Here is a 21,971-nt window from a genome sequence, read left to right as displayed (position 1 = left end):
AATAATAGTAGCTTGATGTCTTCATAAAAAGTGATGGAGAAAGTGATGTCTCGTAATAGCTAGAAATTAGACACACCTTGAATTCATCATGATACCTTAGGTGAATGAAGAAATCCTTAATAATTTGAACTTTTTCTCGCCAAAAAGAAAACTAATAATTCGAAAGACCAATTGAAAAAGATGAACAATTTTTAAAAACTGAATCTAACCAAATTTATTTGGGATTTTTACACTCTATGTTGATTTAGGAAAAACAATTACCCGGTTTAGCTCATTTTCAATTTCTTACCGTGTTAGCCGACGGAAAGGTCATCTCTTTCATCCTCTCCATTGACAGAACGACGACCAGCACTTTTCCCTTTCTTTCTCACCATTAATTGACCGTTGCTCCGCCCATAACCGAATTTGTTTATATCCCACAACACCCCACAACTTCACCTCTTGAACCGATCCCAAAACACCAGTCAACATGACCACTGGAATCGAACCCACCACCATTGAAGCACACCATGTGAGAAGCTCATTTTTCAGCTTCATCGTTGAGCTCGCCAGATCCGCCGTTACACCATCGAACCACTTCCGTACCACCGGATCTCCACCCATAAACCACCAATCTTCATCTTGATTTCGATTTAGCCCGTCATTGATCTTAAGTTTGATTTGATCCAGTTTTAGCAAAACCAAACGGGTAAAATGTGTATAAACACCTCTTATACACTTTTATACAAAGTAGAAGTGTGTATAAACACCTCTTGTATAAGTTTGTATAATAGTATATACAAATGTCGAAGTGTGTATAAACACCTCTTAGACATTATTATACACTTTTATACAAGGTTGATACATTCTCTAAAGTGAGTGTATAATGTTGTATATCATGTGTATCAATACTGTTGCAAAAAAAAAAAAAAAAGAGACTATGCGGATGTAAATTTAAAATATGGCTACGTGAATGTAATTTTTATGCTGGATTGTATATTATTGAAATTTCCTCAATTTGTCTTGATTCGAAATGGATTGCACGTTTACAGAACCAGAATTCTAAAGATCAAATTTATATAACTAAGAACTCAAAAAATAAAATGTCTTCTTTAAAATTCTCTTCGGATCACTAATATAAAATTTAGTTCGTCATTTAATCAGCGGTACTTGCCATATAACCAAATTAACCGTTAATATATTTGAAGTAGGAATATTGCAAAACCAACAAATTCTAACTCAAAACATTTTCTGTTATTACAATGAAGAATATTGTTATCTCCTTTATACAGAGCTTTATAAATCACAGTTCACTAGATTAACACTAGAGGATAAGCTTTGGTATCGGAAAGAGACTGCTATATTTGATAATTGAATAAATTTAGCCAGTTTAATTATGATATAATATATGTATAAGCAACGTCTATATATTATACACTCATTATATTATTAATTATACATTAAATATACCAGTGGTGGTAACAAAAGGTGAAATCTTTTTTAACCACGCGACAGAACATGTTGATTTATGTCCTTGAGGGAAAAAAAGATACTCAAGTAGATCTATGTACAATCTGCATGCTGTTGAAAATTTGGTGATACACCTAAAAACCTTGAAAAATGATAGGGCAAATTGCACTGGTGAAAATTTATTCATACCCAATATTTACATCAAACTATACCAGAATGTATAGCAATAAACCAAAAAACAAATTTATGTGCAATGCAAACTTCACGTAAAGATTTAATATAAGCATGGGAAAAAAAGTTTTACGGAAAGTATTTTTCCAACAGTGTGGAATAACACTTATAGAGCTTGTGTTTTTCCTATTCCACCAGAAGTTATTTATCTGATTTTAAAATAACTTAAAAATATTTGAACCAACTCTGTACCAAACACACCGTGGGAATAGTTTTTAGTTTTTTTACCAAACACATAGGTGTCTTGTTGCACTTTTGAGTCAACCTCTTCATTACCAAATAATTTGATTCCTCAAAGCCGCCAAAGTACAATATTTAGCTGTCCTTTTCAAGTTTCAACTAATTTTGTCTCTCATTGTCTGTACTTATCAACCCTTTCTAATAAAATACCCTTTATTACAGTGCTTTCCTGAAGAAAAACAAAATATTGTGTTTGTTTGAGAGAGAGATTATCAAATGCAAGTGAAGAAAGTAGAGTATCTTGACGTGCTTACAAAAACTGGAGAAAAACTGGCATCTCTAAACCCAGGTACCATCAAAGATAAAAGAAAACATTCATTTGATGTTTTGAGTATCTAATGGTTTGTTAGATTAATGGAGTTAAATATTTTATGACTTTATAATGTTATGTTATAGAACATACTTACTATCTGAGACTTACATGTGAAATAATCATTATCATTGAATGTTATGATGATCGAGTTTATAGTTGGTTACGAATTTCAAGTGTATATAGGATGTTTTTGGTGCATTTCTTCATCGTAACAAATTAAATATAAAGTATGTTATAAAAGTGTAAATCTCAGATAATGCATTTGCAATCTAGAGAGCCTTTTTTCTACTTAAAACTTTTGAAAACTAAGAGGCCCCTTTGTGTCTCAAAATGATACAAGAGTAGGAGAAAGAAACTTTATGTTAAGAAAATGGACCTTGTGCCTGACTGTACTCAACCCCAAAATCTAGCTCGGGTGGTGAGAATTGTGGAGACCATATAAGGAGACTATGACTTATACATTTAACCAATTTGAGAAACCCCTAACACGTCCACGACTGGACATTTGGAGTGTGGAGTAACATAATATGGATGCACAAACTTCGTGTCGATTAATCGAACGTTTTCTTCATTCAATTGAATCAATCTAGACATGTGTGAATTCAGACGTACAGCCTCTGAACATTCAACAATATAATTGCTTCCAAAAGGAATAAAAGAGGGGAATTTTGCAAGCTGGACCTTTTCTTCTTTTGTTGAATGGGATATATCTTACTTCAAGGTCATTGGGAGATCAAGGAGGCTCATGTCCTAGGTTGGTGACCTTTATTGGGGGCTTCCAACTAAGATTGACCCAAGTAGTCGAGCCTATGTCATAATTTGTGTAATAGGGGTACAACATAAAAAATACTCCTCCGTACCAATTTATGTGATGGTGTTTGACCTTACAGAGTTTAAGAAATAAAGGAGACTTTGAAATTTGTGGTCTAAAATAAGTCAGAGATATTTGTGTGGCTATAAATTATCTCATTAGAGTAAAAATAGGTATTTTAAAGTTCAATTGTTACGAAATATAGAAATGTGTCATTCTTTTTGTCGAATAAAAAGGAAAGAGTGTCACACAAATTGGGACAAAGGGCGTCGTTGGTTCCTGAGAAGATATTTATTTTGTATATTTAGTAATGGAAGTTAGTGTATTTAAACTCATAGTTGCCTAAATATTGACATGGCTATCTTCATGTGACATCTCAATAAAGCAGGATACATAGAAGATTAGGTTTGTAGCTCTGTGAGTCCTGTTCACTGAGCTTTGTCTATGCTGAATACATAAATGTAATAATCTCTTGGTACCATCATTGTGCTACTTGTACAGAGGGGATGTTCACAGAGATGGAGACTACCATCGAGCGGTACATGTATGGATATTTTCCGAGAGTACACAAGAACTACTCCTCCAACTACGTGTTGACTGCGGTTTGTGGGATATCTCGAGTGCCGGTCATGTATCTGCTGGAGAGTCATCTCTTATTTCAGCAATGTAAGCTTCAAGCATGAAGCTGAACTTTCTTGATATACCTTTTCACATGAACTGAGAAGGCTGTGTTGTTTCAAACTGCAGCTTCATAACCTTTTAAATTACACAAGCATATTGGATATATTCCATTTTTTGTAATACACATTGCTTATGCAAAGATAGTCTTCTTTGTGCTTGTAAACCAATGCATAATAGTTTGTACTGTGAAGTCTTATACCCATTTTGAATGCTGGATGCTCTCTTCATGGTATTGCATAAATACTCTCATGGTCTACTCTCTCACTTCTAAATGCTTTTGCATAGGGCTTGTACTTATTACTGACTTTTTACATTCTTGCAGGCGAGAGCTTCAAGAAGAACTTGGTATAACACTTCCGAAGGATGCATTTGAATTAATATTTGTTTCAATTCAAGAGCGGTTGGTAGATTAAAACTCTAACTGACCATGTGGTCTCATTATGCACTATCAACCAGTAGTTATCGCCTTTTAGCTTCAGAGCTATGACTTTGTTCTTCTCCATTTTGAATTTTCTTTTCCATTTCTCTTGGACAGATCTGTCTTCTTATACCTGTCAATTTTGGTTTCTTATATATGAAAACATTATTCTTTGCCATTGAACAGTACAGCCTAATTATCTTAACGTAAATGTTGACTAAAATATTTTCTATTTCATATGTCACATTGAGCTGTCAAGAGGCCCAGTGGAATATAAGTGCGGCAACCAAATAAAAGAAACTAATGATAGCACTTATCGGGAAAAAAACTAATGATAGCTTAGCGCAATATGGGAAATGTTCAGAAGGCCTTTCTTTTGGATAAAGCCCATCAGTTTTTTCTATTCAATAAAACTATCACAAGTTAGTTCCTAATAGATAAGATTATGTGATTTTCTGGCCATGGTTTGAGGCTAAAATTAAAGGCAAAAACTTACTCATTAAATTTGTGTTCATCCGTTTAATGTATCTTATTGGCTCAGATCTTTTTATTTGATATATCTTACTGGCTCAGATCTTTTTATTTGATCCTATTGACTAGATTGTAGTATAATTTCTATTTTACAGGGATAACTCAAGCATTTATATGTGATAAGTAATTAGTACATTAACATAACCATAATTTAAAGTTTGTCAAACGCTGCTCAAATGTATCCATTTTGCACAAAATTTCCACGACTTTTAAGCTATACAAAACTTTCAGTACTTTTTTGATAACAGGAAGAAAATTGTAGTACAGACACTCTTCAACATGGCAAGCAGCATTTCGATGATACATTTTCAAGTTATTGTTCTTCATAGCATGAGTTTCTCTTGGTCAGTAGAGAACACTGAATTTTTCAATGAATTGCAGCACTTACAAGGGTACTTTCAACAACGAATACGATGATGTATATCTAGTGACAACTACAGATCCAATTCCTTTGGAGGCCTTTACACTGGTTAGTAGATTTCATTTGTTATAAAATGTTCTTGGAATTGCTGTTATACTTCCCTGAGACTACTATGTATCTATTGCATGGTTTTTCACATTTTTGCCATAGGTTTATTGTTTGTAACTCTAAGTGGAAATACCATTCCTACTTCCCCTTCTATGACAAAAAAGGGGATATACCTTTCCTGTAACAAGAATGACCGTAAAGGGAGATTGCCGTCTTGAAGTGTAACAGCTTTGCAGCTTTTCACTTTTTATCTTACATGGTGTCAGAATCAAACTTTCAGAATTTATAGATTCTCCTATTATGAAAACTCAACTTAGAAAGAAGAAGAAATGAGACTTTTCTGGTTCTTGCTGCTGCTAATCCATTCGATTCTGTCATTTGCTTGTTCACTGTATTTTCCTTGCATCTTCCAGTAGAAATTTCTTTGTTCTTCAAGTTATCGCTTATATGACAGAGGACATTCTATAGCAGGTCATTTAAAGAAATCTTTGATTGACGTTGCTTCAAGCTTTACGAAAACAAAGCATCGATATGCACGTAAACCCACACAGTTCATAGTAGTATCTCCTCCTTAACAGAAGCATATCCGTTGTTCTCTCTCTCTCCCTCTCTCTATGTCGCTTTGGTTAGACAGAGTTATCTCTTTTACATTAATGTATTGCTTTAACTTGGTTATTGTAGGTGTATACTTATTAATCTTTTAGTTCCTCAGTTTGAGTGAGGTGCTTAACTATGTATTAACGTCCACATAGAAGTAATAGTCTTTCTTAGTTTTTCATATGTATCCCTATTAGTCCAACATAAGTCAATCTAAATTTAAGTCCAACATAAGTCCAACATAAATTTCAATCTATGCGGATGTAAATTTAAAATATGGCTACGTGAATGTAATTTTTATGCTGGATTGTATATTATTGAAATTTTCAATTTATCTTGATTAAAATGGATTGCACGTTTCTGCAACTTAATTCTAAAGATCAAATTTATATAACTAAGAACTCAAAAAAATAAAATGTCTTCTTTAAAATTCTCTTCGGATCACTAATATAAAATTTAGTTCGTCATTTAATCAGCGGTACTTGCCATATAACCAAATTAACCGTTAATATATTTGAAGTAGGAATATTGCAAAACCAACAAATTCTAACTCAAAACATTTTCTGTTATTACAATGAAGAATATTGTTATCTCCTTTATACAGAGCTTTATAAATCACAGTTCACTAGATTAACACTAGAGGATAAGCTTTGGTATCGGAAAGAGACTGCTATATTTGATAATTGAATAAATTTAGCCAGTTTAATTATGATATAATATATGTATAAGCAACGTCTATATATTATACACTCATTATATTATTAATTATACATTAAATATACCAGTGGTGGTAACAAAAGGTGAAATCTTTTTTAACCACGCGACAGAACATGTTGATTTATGTCCTTGAGGGAAAAAAAGATACTCAAGTAGATCTATGTACAATCTGCATGCTGTTGAAAATTTGGTGATACACCTAAAAACCTTGAAAAATGATAGGGCAAATTGCACTGGTGAAAATTTATTCATACCCAATATTTACATCAAACTATACCAGAATGTATAGCAATAAACCAAAATACAAATTTATGTGCAATGCAAACTTCACGTAAAGATTTAATATAAGCATGGGAAAAAAAGTTTTACGGAAAATATTTTTCAAACAGTGTGAAATAGCACTTATAGAACTTGCATTTTTCCTGCTCCACCAGAAGTTATTTATCTGATTTTAAAATAACTTAAAAAATATTTGAACCAACTCTGTACCAGACACACCGTGGGAATAGTTTTTAGTTTTTTTACCAAAGACATACGTGTCTTCTTGCACTTTTGAGTCAACCTCTTCATTACCAAATAATTTGATTCCTCAAAGCCGCCAAAGTACAATATTTAGCTGTCCTTTTCAAGTTTCAACTAATTTTGTCTCTCATTGTCTGTACTTATCAACCCTTTCTAATAAAATACCCTTTATTACAGTGCTTTCCTGAAGAAAAACAAAATATTGTGTTTGTTTGAGAGAGAGATTATCAAATGCAAGTGAAGAAAGTAGAGTATCTTGACGTGCTTACAAAAACTGGAGAAAAAACTGGCATCTCTAAACCCAGGTACCATCAAAGATAAAAGAAAACATTCATTTGATGTTTTGAGTATCTAATGGTTTGTTAGATTAATGGAGTTAAATATTTTGCGACTTTATAATGTTATGTTATAGAACATACTTACTATCTGAGACTTACATGTGAAATAATCATTATCATTGAATGTTATGATGATCGAGTTTATAGTTGGTTACGAATTTCAAGTGTATATAGGATGTTTTTGGTGCATTTCTTCATCGTAACAAATTAAATATAAAGTATGTTATAAAAGTGTAAATCTCAGATAATGCATTTGCAATCTAGAGAGCCTTTTTTCTACTTAAAACTTTTGAAAACTAAGAGGCCCCTTTGTGTCTCAAAATGATACAAGAGTAGAGAAAGAAACTTTATATTAAGAAAATGGACCTTGTGCTCGACCCCATCTCAACCCCAAAATCTAGCTCGGGTGGTGAGAATTGTGGAGACCATATAAGGAGACTATGACTTATACATTTAACCAATTTGAGAAACCCCTAACACGTCCCCGACTGGACATTTGGAGTGTGGAGTAACATAATATGGATGCACAAAATTCGTGTCGATTAATCGAACGTTTTCTTCATCCAATTGAATCAATCTAGACATGTGTGAATTCAGACGTACAGCCTCTGAACATTCAACAATATAATTGCTTCCAAAAGGAATAAAAGAGGGGAATTTTGCAAGCTGGATCCTTTTCTTCTTTTGTTGAATGGGATATATCTTACTTCGAGGTCATTGGGAGATCAAGGAGGCTCATGTCCTAGGTTGGTGACCTTTATTGGGGGCTTCCAACTAAGATTGACCCAAGTAGTCGAGCCTATGTCATAATTTGTGTAATAGGGGTACAACATAAAAAATACTCCTCCGTACTCAATTTATGTGATGGTGTTTGGTCAAGCATGTAGAGAGTTTAAGAAATAAAGGAGACTTTGAAATTTGTGGTCTAAAATAAGTCAGAGATATTTGTGTGGCTATAAATTATCTCATTAGAGTAAAAATAGGTATTTTAAAGTTCAATTGTTACGAAATATAGAAATGTGTCATTCTTTTTGTGACTGAATAAAAAGGAAAGAGTGTCACACAAATTGGGACAAAGGGCGTCGTTGGTTCCTGAGAAGATATTTATTTTGTATATTTAGTAATGGAAGTTAGTGTATTTAAACTCATAGTTGCCTAAATATTGACATGGCTATCTTCATGTGACATCTCAATAAAGCAAGATACATAGAAGATTAGGTTTGTAGCTCTGTGAGTCCTGTTCACTGAGCTTTGTCTATGCTGAATACATAAATGTAATAATCTCTTGGTACCATCATTGTGCTACTTGTACAGAGGGGATGTTCACAGAGATGGAGACTACCATCGAGCAGTACATGTATGGATATTTTCCGAGAGTACACAAGAACTACTCCTCCAACTACGTGTTGACTGCGGTTTGTGGGATATCTCGAGTGCCGGTCATGTATCTGCTGGAGAGTCATCTCTTATTTCAGCAATGTAAGCTTCAAGCATGAAGCTGAACTTTCTTGATATACCTTTTCACATGAACTGAGAAGGCTGTGTTGTTTCAAACTGCAGCTTCATAACCTTTTAAATTACACAAGAATATTGGATATATTCCATTTTTTGTAATACACATTGCTTATGCAAAGATAGTTTTCTTTGTGCTTGTAAACCAATGCATAATAGTTTGTACTGTGAAGTCTTATACCCATTTTGAATGCTGGATGCTCTCTTCATGGTATTGCATAAATACTCTCATGGTCTACTCTCTCACTTCTAAATGCTTTTGCATAGGGCTTGTACTTATTACTGACTTTTTACATTCTTGCAGGCGAGAGCTTCAAGAAGAACTTGGTATAACACTTCCGAAGGATGCATTTGAATTAATATTTGTTTCAATTCAAGAGCGGTAGGTAGATTAAAACTCTAACTGACCATGTGGTCTTATTTTGCACTATCAACCGATAGTAATCGCCTTTTAGCTTCAGAGCTATGACTTTGTTCTTCTCCATTTTGAATTTTCTTTTCCATTTCTCTTGGACAGATCTGTCTTCTTATACCTGTCAATTTTGGTTTCTTATATATGAAAACATTATTCTTTGCCATTGAACAGTAGAGTCTAATTATCTTAACGTAAATGTTGACTAAAATATTTTCTATTTCATATGTCACATTGAGCTGTCAAGAGGCCCAGTGGAATATAAGTGCGGCAACCAAATAAAAGAAACTAATGATAGCACTTATCGGGAAAAAAAACTAATGATAGCTTAGCGCAATATGGGAAATGTTCAGAAGGCCTTTCTTTTGGATAAAGCCCATCAGTTTTTTCTATTCAATAAAACTATCACAAGTTAGTTCCTAATAGATAAGATTATGTGATTTTCTGGCCATGGTTTGAGGCTAAAATTAAAGGCAAAAACTTACTCATTAAATTTGTGGTCATCCGTTTAATGTATCTTATTGGCTCAGATCTTTTTATTTGATGTATCTTACTGGCTCAGATCTTTTTATTTGATCCTATTGACTAGATTGTAGTATAATTTCTATTTTACAGGGATAACTCAAGCATTTGTATGTGATAAGTAATTAGTACATTAACATAACCATAATTTAAAGTTTGTCAAACGCTGCTCAAATGTATCCATTTTGCACAAAATTTCCAGGACATTTAAGCTATACAAAACTTTCAGTACTTTTTTGATAACAGGAAGAAAATTGTAGTACAGACACTCTTCAACATGGCAAGCAGCATTTCGATGATACATTTTCAAGTTATTGTTCTTCATAGCATGAGTTTCTCTTGGTCAGTAGAGAACACTGAATTTTTCAATGAATTGCAGCACTTACAAGGGTACTTTCAACAACGAATATGATGATGTATATCTGGTGACAACTACAGATCCAATTCCTTTGGAGGCCTTTACACTGGTTAGTAGATTTCATTTGTTATAAAATGTTCTTGGAATTGCTGTTATACTTCCCTGAGACTACTATGTATCTATTGCATGGTTTTTCACATTTTTGCCATAGGTTTATTGTTTGTAACTTTAAGTGGAAATACCATTCCTACTTCCCCTTCTATGACAAAAAAAGGGATATACCTTTCCTGTAACAAGACTGACCGTAAAGGGAGATTGCCGTCTTGAAGTGTAACAGCTTTGCAGCTTTTCACTTTTTATCTTACATGGTGTCAGAATCGAACTTTCAGAATTTATAGATTCTCCTATTATGAAAACTCAACTTAGAAAGAAGAAGAAATGAGACTTTTCTGGTTCTTGCTGCTGCTAATCCATTCGATTCTGTCATTTGCTTGTTCACTGTATTTTCCTTGCATCTTCCAGTAGAAATTTCTTTGTTCTTCAAGTTATCGCTTACATGACAGAGGACATTCTATAGCAGGTCATTTAAAGAAATCTTTGATTGACGTTGCTTCAAGCTTTACGAAAACAAAGCATCGATATGCACGTAAACCCACACAGTTCATAGTAGTATCTCCTCCTTAACAGAAGCATATCCATTGTTCTCTCTCTCTCTCCCTCTCTCTATGTCGCTTTGGTTAGACAGAGTTATCTCTTTTACATTAATGTATTGCTTTAACTTGGTTATTGTAGGTGTATACTTATTAATCTTTTAGTTCCTCAGTTTGAGTGAGGTGCTTTGCTATGTATTAACGTCCACATAGAAGTAATAGTCTTTCTTAGTTTTTCATATGTATCCCTATTAGTCCAACATAAGTCAATCTAAAAATTGCTGTAAATTTGAACTAGCTGAATAGACGAAGTAGAATGCTCTACAATTGTTACTTTCAGTATACGTTGAAGCTCCAATATCATAGCTTCTGAGATCTTGTTGCCTGGTTGTTAACAGTACTTCAAATTTGCCAAGTTGCTAGCATTTTGCTTTTTCTTCCTTTTGAGGTAATTTCTTTCTTTGTTGCCCCAAAATTCAAAAATGTGACTTTGTCTTTTGTCTTGGTAGGAATCAAAAGTTTCCGCTGTAAAATATATGTCTTTTGAGGAGTATAGAAGAGTGCTTGCTCAAAAAGATCCTGATTATCTGCCCCTTGCGAATGATGAATATGGTCAGCAGCTCTTTACAATAATTGAGAAGAGGTATGCCATGTATTACATAGAAAAAGTTTTGCATTGGTGTAACTGCCTAATCATCTTCTTATAGAATGGGTACTTGTAAATATAAGCTGTGTGTTTGCTTCCTTTAAGGTGATCCGTGATGATTATTCTGTAATTAGTTTGACACTTTTCTCATTACCTGTTCTCTTAATTTCACATAGATAATCAAATATGTGCATAGAGATAGTTTTCCATATCCAAACTTGGTTTCTTTCCTTTTTCGTGGTGCATAAATTCTGCTTCACCATAACCGTATCTACTAGAAACTTTTAGGGTGGTTTCCTTGATCAATCCTGCCTTCATTACCTTTAATGCTCTGTGAACCTGAGCTATCTGGTATGGAATATCTGCAGGTATAAGGAAAATGCTGAAACTAGAAGTTTGACTATTGAGAAGCAGCTAAACCGCTATGCTAGCATTTCTCTCTCTGCAGAGGTTTCAATTCTAAATCATATTGATCTTTCTTACAGTTATATCTTTACCACAAGATCTGATGCAAAAATACCTTGATCTCCAAGTTCACTTCTTTATTTCGCGTGTATGTGCTGGTGATGGAAGGAACTTTCTGGATATGGCTCTTGCTTGTTCATATATCCACATATCTCCATATCTACTTTTCATATTCTTTTGCCTCTTGGACCATGAGACATTCAAATACTGAGCACAGTGCCTGTATCCTAATCATTCAACTGGTGGTGGGTAGAGCCTTTAATTTAAGCACTATATATTTAGTTGTCCCTTAAAAGCACTCATTGGTTACTATATAAAGGGAAGTAGGACCACCATATTGGTCAGCAGTGCTTTAAGTAATTTTGATGAGTTTTCATGCCTTTTTGCAAATCTACTTCCTAGTACCGAACTGGAGATTTGACCAACAGGTTGAAATTACTTATTGTGATTTTGACATTGGAGACCTAATAATACTCCCTCTGTTTCAATTTATATGACAATCTTTCTAGCTTGAGATGTTTGAAAATGTTTAACACCATTCCAACTCTATCCAACTTTTACAACTTCCAAGATTTCAAATTTATCAAATTATTCAACTTTTAAACTTCACTGAGTACTCAATTTCTTGTTAACTAACTTTTCAACCATTACTTTACTATTCTCTTCCACTTCCAATAATATGATATATTTAAAAATGAATATCCTAAACTCCGTTTCCCGTCAAACACTTTTATATAAATTGAAATGGAGGGAGTGTCGTAGTTCATAGTTCCAGCAGAAAACAGGAGCAGAATTAACCAACTAATATTGCCAACTTAGCGCCTGTAGTTGTGAAGTGGCGTCAGATTTCAGCTGTTTGTATATTTGTTCAAAAAAGTGAGCGAATCTCATCTTGTTAGGTATTGCACGATAGAGAAATGATCATTCGTGTGTGTCGTTTCTTTTATTCTTTCTTTTTTCGGGGTCCTCATTAGCAGGGTATTTCTCCTCTGGTCTTATGGAGGCTTATCATCTGTTTATTCCTCTATCTTCGTCGAGTAGCTCCATGTGTTACACACTCTAGTTAATGACAAAATTAACTTAGTGAAACAGTCATGAATTCTCTCCGCTGATGTCAGTTTTTCTTGGACAGTTGACTGGACTGACTGCCGCAGACAAAGAAGCACTATCTCTACTTGTTAAGGCTGCAGCAATCATGGACAAAATTTTTTATCAACAGGTAGCTAGAAACTGCTCACTTGTGCTGAGTTCAAATTGTGATGTGTAAGAAGGTTTTAACTTTTTAGTGTATGTCAGTATGGATAAGCAAGTAGTCTACTATGTCTTTGCAATTAATCTTTGTTAACTAGTACTATTTTAGGTCTTATTTTTCAATGTGCAAGAAATCAAGTTCTGTTTTCGTTTCCCTTTTGGTGTGGCATTGTCAACATTGATGTTGTGTCTTAGGGACATAGCCTTATTAAATAGCCTTATCAATAATGTACATGCTGTAGTACACATCATCTTTACTATGGAAATGATGAACTAACTATTTCTCAAATTAGTCGCGTGCACAGCAAAGTGAATCATAACTAATTTGATGAGCTGGGATTTGATTGTGTCAGTCAAATGACATGCTAGTGTTTTTTTGTTGAAGTGGTGAACCGATATTTTCAAAGTTAAGGTCCAAATGTGTTTGTATTCAGCCATACATTGAAGATCATGGTTAATTTAGAGATGTAGAAAACGAACAGAATTGATGATCCCGGTGCCTTTAGAGTAATTTGAAACCATGTGTTACCAAGCCTTACTGTTGTTCATTTAAAAGTAAATAGTACTCCCACCATTTCATTCATTTTGTGTCTTTGTTTGACCAGACACGAAGTTTGAGAATGTAAAGAACACGTTTGAATCTTGCGTTCTTAAGCTAAAGGTGTGTGTTACATACCAAAGATACCCTTTGAATCTTGTGGTCTTAAAACATGCCATGTCATTCTTATAAGGGGGTATTATTAAGTGTAAAATGAGAATGTTGGAATTAAGGAGTTACTAAATTTAGAAAAGTGACATTCTTGTCTTAAAAGACTAAAAGGAAAGTAAGACACATAAATTGAAATGGAGGGAGTGTTAGTTTGACCTTCCTTCTTGAGCATAGGCACAGAAGGGAGAGGAGGGTAGCAATTAAAGAGAGTATCGTTCTGCAAAGATAATAAGAAAAAGGTGGGTTCTTGTTGAATTGATTATTCACAATGTTAGACACAAACGAGAGAATAGAGATGCCACATATGCTGAGGAAGAGTTCCCAACATTGTCTAGAGAATCTGCAATGTAGGAATAAATGTTCAACTGTTTCCTGGTTTTCTTCACATAAATATAATCTGTTGCATAAAGAAAAACGCCTCTTCTGTAAATTATTTTGAATTAGACGCACTCCCCAGGTTGCAGTCCATCCCAAAAAGAGGCTGCCTTAACTGGAGCTTTAGTCTTCCAAATCATCTTCCAAGGCCAAGTAATATCCCAAGGAGATGTTTTCCTTATCAGCATGCTGTAACAACTTCTAACTGAGAATTTCTTATCTTTGCTGGCTGTCCAAATCAAAGAATCCACCTTCGCCTGAATTAGCTGGACAGAATTAAATTGCTAAAGGAATTGACAATAATCTTCTAACTCCCGATCGTTCAAATTCCTTCTGAAATATATCTGCCTCCCTGAATTTGAATGAAAATCAGCAACAGTACCTCTCACATTAGTGGAACAATTGAACAAAATAGGAAATTGAACGAGGTATGTTAAGAATTGAGTAAATAGAGTGTACTTTTTCCTGATAGCTTAAGCTTTTAGATGAGATGGTTCTTGTTAAATTGGTTATTAAAAATGTATAAGAGGAGTTCCTTACATGAGACCAAGCTCTTTCCTCCCTTTACTATAAATTCTTCTCTCAGTGGAAGTTCAGTCCCAATTTTCTCACTACGACCGGATCTTTAAACAGTGTTCTTCCTAGAAAACCATAGTGGATATCTTTCTTATATACACAATTTTCTATTTTCTTAACAAGTTGCTTGGAATTATATATTCTTATATTTGACATGTAAAGGTTTTGATGTTCATTTTAGGTGATGCTTTGCTTTTTAAGATGCCTTCACAACTTTACAAGAACTTAATATTTCTTTCGTCTGAGTCTAGGGAGGGAGGAGGGCATTTGTCAATGCTGTTTCCTTAACACTCCCAGCCCCGCTTTGCATCGTTCCAACCTAGATAAAAGACATGCATAATAAATTTTACATTGAGAAACATGACCATGCTATGTTATTTTTGTGATGTCATTGGTGCTTGCCCTGGCTCTTAGAGAACTTTTCTGCGTTCTCTCCTATTGATTTGCTCCTTTCATTATTTTCTTCCATAACATAGGTTTGGTATAGCAATCCATCTTTGAGAGACTGGTTAAATGAGCACGCAGACAAATCACAGTTGGACAAGTTAAAATGGATGTACTATGTAATAAATAAAAGTCCATGGTATGTCTCCCTTGTGAAAACTTATGTCCCCTCTTTCTCCTTCTTAATCTAAATGTGTTGGCGCCTCTATTTGCTTCCTGCCAGTAAGAATTTTTGAACATGGTATTCAAGTAAATGTGGCAACGATATTACTTATCCTTCTAATTGAATACGAAAACTTATGTCCCCTCTCTCTCCTTCTGACTCTTGATGGGCATCCTCAATATTATTTTGAATTTGTCCTATGCTTGTCCTACATAGCCAGCTGAAGTGATTTCCAACATCTCTTCGGTCATCAGGCTACTCTATTAGTCTATAAATTGCATCCGCGAAGAGAAAGAATTGACGTATCCCGAGACACCCACAGACTGATTCACAGCAGAAGAAAGAAAGTTCTAATTTCATACCTCTAACATATTGCCGCATAACGAGAAGTTCAACCAGAAACTATATCATTTAAATCTTTGACAGAAAATAAAATCGCAACTAATACAGAAGATTTAGTAAGACATTGTGAACAAAAGAGGTTGGTTGAAGACATGGTTTCTTTGGATCTGATCATCTACAGACGTCCTGTGCTTTCTGGTTTTAACCCTCATTAGTATCATCGGATACTAATTCAATTTAACCATTTTGACGTAAGCTGCTTAATGCTTATCTGGTGGTTCCCTCATTATTGCCTTTTTGAAGTAAATTTTCTGCTCAATATCATTTGAACTACTACAAGACTTAACTGATAGGGATGTTTCTCCAACAGCACTATTTATTGTTATCTGTTGCACTCTACTTCTGTATCACAATGACCTGCTTTGAATAGAAATGACAATATCATTTCTTATCTACACTCATTTATTACATGGTGAGGTCTCGAATTTGTATTATTCTGAACTTGTTCTTTTGTTGTTAGGTCTAGCCTGGATGAAAATGAGGCTTTTCTGACAACTGCAGATTCGGCTGTCAAGCTGCCTCCAAATGCGACAAAGCCTGTATCAGGTTGGAATGGTCTTGAATATAGAACAGCATTTCCTATCTTGAAACCACCTGGTGCGAGTTTTTACCCACCAGATATGGACAAAATGGTATACCAAGGCAAAACTTTTCTATGTGCTCTAAAATAGTGTCTTTTGTGCTGTCCACGACAAACATCTAACCTTTTTTTGTTGAAGGAATTTAACTTATGGAAAGATAGTCTTCCAGAAGATCAACAGAAAGAAGCAATGGGCTTTTTCAATGTTATTAGAAGGTGTAGTGAATCATTCTTGGAAAATATGATATCCCACAAAACGGAAAATGGCACTAGCTCCCTTCATGATCTGTATGTGGTTCCGTATTCTCAAGAGTACTACTCTCTCCTTTCTGAAGGAGCCACCTTGCTACGCAGTGCAGGAGACCTGACCAGCTCAACTAGGTATTGGATTTGTTTTAGGTTTTTAGTTATATTGAATCTAGGCATCAGGTTGATTAGTACCTTGTTCTTGTTTTCAGTTTAAAGAGACTTCTTTATGGCAAGGCTGAAGCATTCCTTTCAAATGATTATTATGATTCAGATATTGCTTGGATGGAATTGGTACGTTGCCACTGCCTATCTATCTGCAGTACATGCGATGGCAGCATTTAGTTTTATGAATATCTGATGGGTAGGTATTTCTTATGCAATGAATAAGAAAGCCTACCAGATGAAAGAAAATATTTTACAAGACTACTCTCTAACTTTGATAAATTTGAGCATTTTTTGCAATTGATTTCTTGAGCTGTTGAGTAGGTAGTACTGTTGGAATCGAAAACCGCAAATATAGTCAAATTCATTATCACTGAATTGCCAACTATCCTTGATAAAATGAAATTGTTTTCTTCCTTGCATATTGTTGATTTTGTGCTTATCTTTCTGGGTCTCTTTTTTTTTTTTTTTTTTTTTTTTTTTTTTCCCGAATGCCTCACTGCATGGGGCTAAAGTAGCAATTTCAAGGATTATCGAAGTCAGGGGTTTAAATCTTTACTTTATTTATTAGGCTTAACAAGTAGTAAAACATTAACACAAGAATTGACTACTGGAAAAGGGAAGTATAGAAGTTATTAACCTGATATTGGTGTCTGCACTATCCTTTACATATTTTTAGTAAAAATGTGGAACCAATTGTTTATGCCTTGGTTTCTGCCAATTCTTTTCAAGTTAAATGGCTTGATCAGCTTCAGCGTGCAATGTTAGCACTATGTGGTACTTACATGTGCTTTCATTCAGGGTTTGACTGTAATTCTTTATGCTGACTGGTTCTTTTGTTTTCTAACTCATGAAGGACTCCAAGTTGGATGTCACCATTGGCCCTTATGAAACTTATGAAGATGCACTTTTTGGGTACAAGGTATCAACTAATTATGAAACACGATCCTTGTTTATGATCTCTATTATGATTAGAATTTGTTGTTTTATTCCAGAATGTTTAAAATCGATCCTTGCTTATGCATGTAACTTATTTGACCTTATCTGCCAGGCAACATTTGAGGCATTTATAGGAGTCCGAGATGACGAAGCAACAGCCCAAGTCAAATTGTTAGGAGATCATCTGCAGGTGCCTATAAAGATCCATCCTGAAAAGTTTTTGCTCCATAATTTTTTTATTATCTCAATGATTCATTGAAGCTAAACTCTTCTAGGTTTTGGAGGAGAATCTGCCAATGGACAATATTTACAAGTCAGAAAATGTTACAGCTGCTCCTATCCGGGTTATCCAGCTTCTTTACAATGCAGGGGTGAGTCTTTATTTATTTTGTTTGGCAAATAGCAAAAATTATATTGACTGCACCCTATATGAAAGGACTTCCAGAAAAAAAGCAATGTTGTTCTATGTTCTTATCTTAAAAAATCAGCATTAGCTGGTTCTCCGAGTAACACCTCTTTTCTTTTCTGCCCAAGGCAAAATATATAAGAAGTAAGAATGAAGACCACTAAATAGGGTACTTCAGGCTGCAGATGATTACTGTTTAGAAGTTCTTTCCTTGGCAGGATGTGAAGGGCCCTCAAACAGTTGCATTTAATCTTCCAAATGATGAACGTATAGTAAAAGATCGAGGAACATCAATGGTCATGCTTAAGAATGTTTCGGAGGAAAAGTACAAACTCCTTTTTACTCCCCTTTCTTTTCCTTTTTCTGTGATTTCAAATGCCGCTGATAAAAGAAAAGTTGTAACTTGTGACATACTTATATATCGAGATTGTGTACTTATTCTGGTTTTTTGATCAGGTTCAAGCTTATCCTTAAGCCTATAGCTGATGTGTGTATTATGGAAGAACAGCGAGAGTTGGCGGACTTCGAATCATTCTTTACTCACACTATTTGTCATGAATGCTGCCATGGTATTGGGCCTCACACAATCACGCTTCCGAATGAGCAGAAGTCAACAGTCAGACTAGTCAGTTTTAACCTACGATTTATTTCTCCAAATTTATGGCCTGGTTTTCTGTCACTGTTATATCTAAGCTGGATTCTCATTGATTCTAGACAGATTTTTTTTCTTTCAAATATTGTCTTTTGCATCTGTTGTCATATCATCTTGATATAACATTCTCCTTTACCTTATTAAAGGAGCTGCAAGAACTTCATTCATCAATAGAAGAAGCAAAGGCAGATATTGTTGGTCTTTGGGCTCTTAGGTTTCTAATGGACAAGGTAAAAAACTAAATGACATCTGATTTAGAACAGTTCACTCTTGCATATGGAATTACTATTTTGCTTGAAAGCCAGCTGACTTACATTGTTTTTCTTAGTTTTTATACCTGTTTTTGTGGTTTAATGAGGAGAATATATAATCAAAGGACATTGATCTTTTTGTTCTTATATGGCATAGGATTTGCTTCCGAAAAGCCTGGACAAGTCAATATACGTCTCTTTTCTTGCTGGATGTTTCCGCTCGGTACGCTTTGGATTAGAGGAAGCTCATGGGTAGGCAATGTTGTCAACTTGTCATCCTCTTTAGTCTTTAACATTTCACATTGTATTGTTCTCCCCAGTTCTAAATTTTTCAAACAATATCAGGAAAGGACAGGCATTGCAGTTTAACTATTTGTTCGAGAAAGGCGCATTTATTTTACGCCCTGATGAAACATTTGCCGTTGACTTTGAAAAGGTATGAGATAATGGGTATCGCTGGTTCATATTTCATTCAGTTCTTCCAGTGAAATCACTGTTTTGTTTCTATTCGAAGGTTGAAGATAGCGTCGTGAGCTTGAGCAGAGAAATTCTCACAATACAAGCAAGAGGCGACAAAGAAGCTGCTAGAACGCTTCTTCAGAAATATGGTGTGATGACACCACCACTGAAACACGCACTTAAAAAGCTGGAAATAGTTCAGGTACGAACCCTTAGTAGTGCTTAGTCAGTAATAGCTATTAGTGCTGTTCTACGAATTGAATTTCCAGTCCGCAGATGGTCTAATATTACTTCTGTACGTCTAATTTCTGATATCAGCCTAGGGTGCCTTTCTAGGAGTATTAATTTCACTATCTTAATACTATGGTGTTAATGAAAATTAGACCTGATTGACGACTGTTGATGAAACATCATGATTTGTGTATTAAGCACGACTTTATGTATCAGAAGAAAGAGAAAAAGCATTATTTTATCATTGGAATGTCTTCCGTGTTCTCAAGTAGCCATGAAGAACAAGTATTAACTTAAAATGGAGTCTTGCTACTATAAATATGGTCTCTTATAAACCCCATTAAGAGATAAAAAGTGAAAAATACCACAATGTATCATCAGCGGCGGATGATGTGTTGTGCCGGGTTCAGTTGAACCCAGTATTTTATATGCAGAGCATAAATTTTCGTGTAAAAATATACTTACTAAAATTACTATAAATAGTAGGTCTGAACTTGTAATTTTAAAAATACAATGGATTCAATGCTAAAAATCTTAAAGATTGAACCATAGAACATAAATCCTGAATCTGCTTCTGTGTATCATCAGAAAAAAGAGAGTATATTTGGTAGGCTATCGAAACAATACGTGTGTTCTCTCTAGTTTGTTGCTTCAATGCAATCCCAAAATCTTGCATATATCCTTCTTTAGGCCTTCATGCATGAAAGAGGAAATTGAATTCTGAAAGGTAAATATATAATAAATTGACTGATGATTCTGATTCACAGTTGTGTATGATATGTTCATTCTTCAATTTTCAGGTTCCGGTGGATATTATTCCTGATTTTCCCATTGCTAACCAAATTTTACGTGGTGCCAACTGAAGACTGTTCGGCTTCCTTTATCACAGAAAAGCCACTAAACGACACACTGGCCCCTCATGCCTGTTGGTCCTAACAACAAAGTAATTTTCACACTAGTTGTTTCCAGGGTTGATGCATTCTCGAAAACCAGTAAATGCCTATAATTGATTTATAATCAGTTTGTTTACAATGTTTTATTTCCAAAATAAGGATATCATGTTTTCTTTTTCTCCTCTTACTGTGTAGACAAGGTACTTCTGCAAATATTTAATTTGATGAAGAGCTAGAATGCTCATGGTCCATGGACTAGACAGAACAATGATATTAATGATATCCCAATTTTCTTGTTTTGAGTAATGCATGAGCTTTTATTCTAAAAATGTCTTCTTGGTGATAGAGGTGCTAGATAAATTATTACTCGAATATAAATAGCTCCCTTTATTTCTAAAAAGAATGACATGGATCAGAGTAGGAGAGTTAAAACTTCTTATTTATTGTTTCAATTTGGACATCAGACTTTTAATCTTTTAAAATAATATTTAGATAAATAGAAACTACATAAAAAAAAAAAACTATAAAGGATACCTTCTATAATTAAGAATATTTAAACAATATATGAATAATTTGTAGTGAAACAAAGTTATTTGATTGCTCGAACTATGGTAGTATCATTGAAGTAATATTTAAATACTTGTAGGGACTAGGGAGGGAGATGTAATGCATTCCCTCTTTTCAACAACATATCCAGTGTAATTTTACAAGTGGAGTTTGGGAGGGTAGAATTTACGCAGATCTTATTCCTATCTTTATGGGGTAGAGAGGTTGTTTGTGATAGATCTTCGACTCAAAAGAAAGATATAGGATGCAGGATTTTAAGAAACTGAACAGCAAAATAGCAGGATACAAAACAAATAGTAATATACATCGAAGAATAAGTGACTGCGCGATAACTGAGAACTACTACTGAAGGGAAAGGAAAAGAGGAGAATAAGTACTACACTCTAGGTACCTCCCCCAATTACCTACTATCCTTGTACCCTAATCCTCGACTTCCATACCTTCCTATCTAAAGTCATGTCCTCAGCTGAAGTTGTGCGATGTCCTGCCTAATCACCTCCTCCCGTTCTTCTTCGCCTTACCTCTACCTTTCCTAACTCCTGCTACAACCAACCTCTCACACCTCCTAACTGGCGCATCCTCGCACCTCCTCTTCACATGACTGAGACCTCGCCCATACATATGTTGGTCTAATCACCACTATGTAAAACATACCTTTAAGCCTAGGTGACACATTTTTATCGCACGGGATAAGTATCTCAAAAGCGAACCTCCATTTCACCACCCTACTTAAATATGAAGTGCGACATCATGGTCAATCTCCCTATTTTCCTCACTCAT

The 21,971-nt window shown here is 34.7% G+C and overlaps 1 protein-coding gene and 1 pseudogene across 2 annotated transcripts; both read left to right on the top strand.

Moving 5' to 3' along the window:
* Positions 1-1,888: 1,888 nt before the first annotated feature.
* On the top strand, positions 1,889-5,371 carry LOC132030032 (nudix hydrolase 3-like; annotated as a pseudogene).
* Positions 5,372-7,001: 1,630 nt separating this feature from the next.
* On the top strand, positions 7,002-20,930 carry LOC132030031 (nudix hydrolase 3-like). Of its 2 annotated transcripts, XM_059419496.1 has the most exons (21): positions 7,002-7,284; positions 8,632-8,796; positions 9,134-9,211; positions 10,143-10,230; positions 11,281-11,414; positions 11,786-11,867; positions 13,015-13,101; positions 15,270-15,376; positions 16,263-16,434; positions 16,522-16,763; positions 16,841-16,922; positions 17,650-17,715; positions 17,845-17,922; positions 18,008-18,103; positions 18,357-18,463; positions 18,595-18,763; positions 18,937-19,020; positions 19,199-19,293; positions 19,387-19,477; positions 19,556-19,702; positions 20,532-20,930. In XM_059419496.1, the coding sequence occupies exons 1-21, from the start codon at positions 7,211-7,213 to the stop codon at positions 20,592-20,594; spliced, it is 2,307 nt and encodes a 768-aa protein (XP_059275479.1). In that variant the 5' UTR covers positions 7,002-7,210; the 3' UTR covers positions 20,595-20,930. The 2 variants fall into 2 exon arrangements, with proteins under 2 accessions (XP_059275479.1, XP_059275480.1); XM_059419497.1 differs by lacking the exon at positions 7,002-7,284 and having other exon boundaries at positions 8,712-8,796; positions 9,134-9,156.
* Positions 20,931-21,971: the final 1,041 nt, after the last annotated feature.

The sequence above is a fragment of the Lycium ferocissimum genome, chromosome 9 (assembly GCF_029784015.1).
Source record: "Lycium ferocissimum isolate CSIRO_LF1 chromosome 9, AGI_CSIRO_Lferr_CH_V1, whole genome shotgun sequence".
Taxonomy (NCBI): Eukaryota; Viridiplantae; Streptophyta; class Magnoliopsida; order Solanales; family Solanaceae; genus Lycium; species Lycium ferocissimum.
This window is presented reverse-complemented; position numbering and strand designations above follow the sequence as displayed.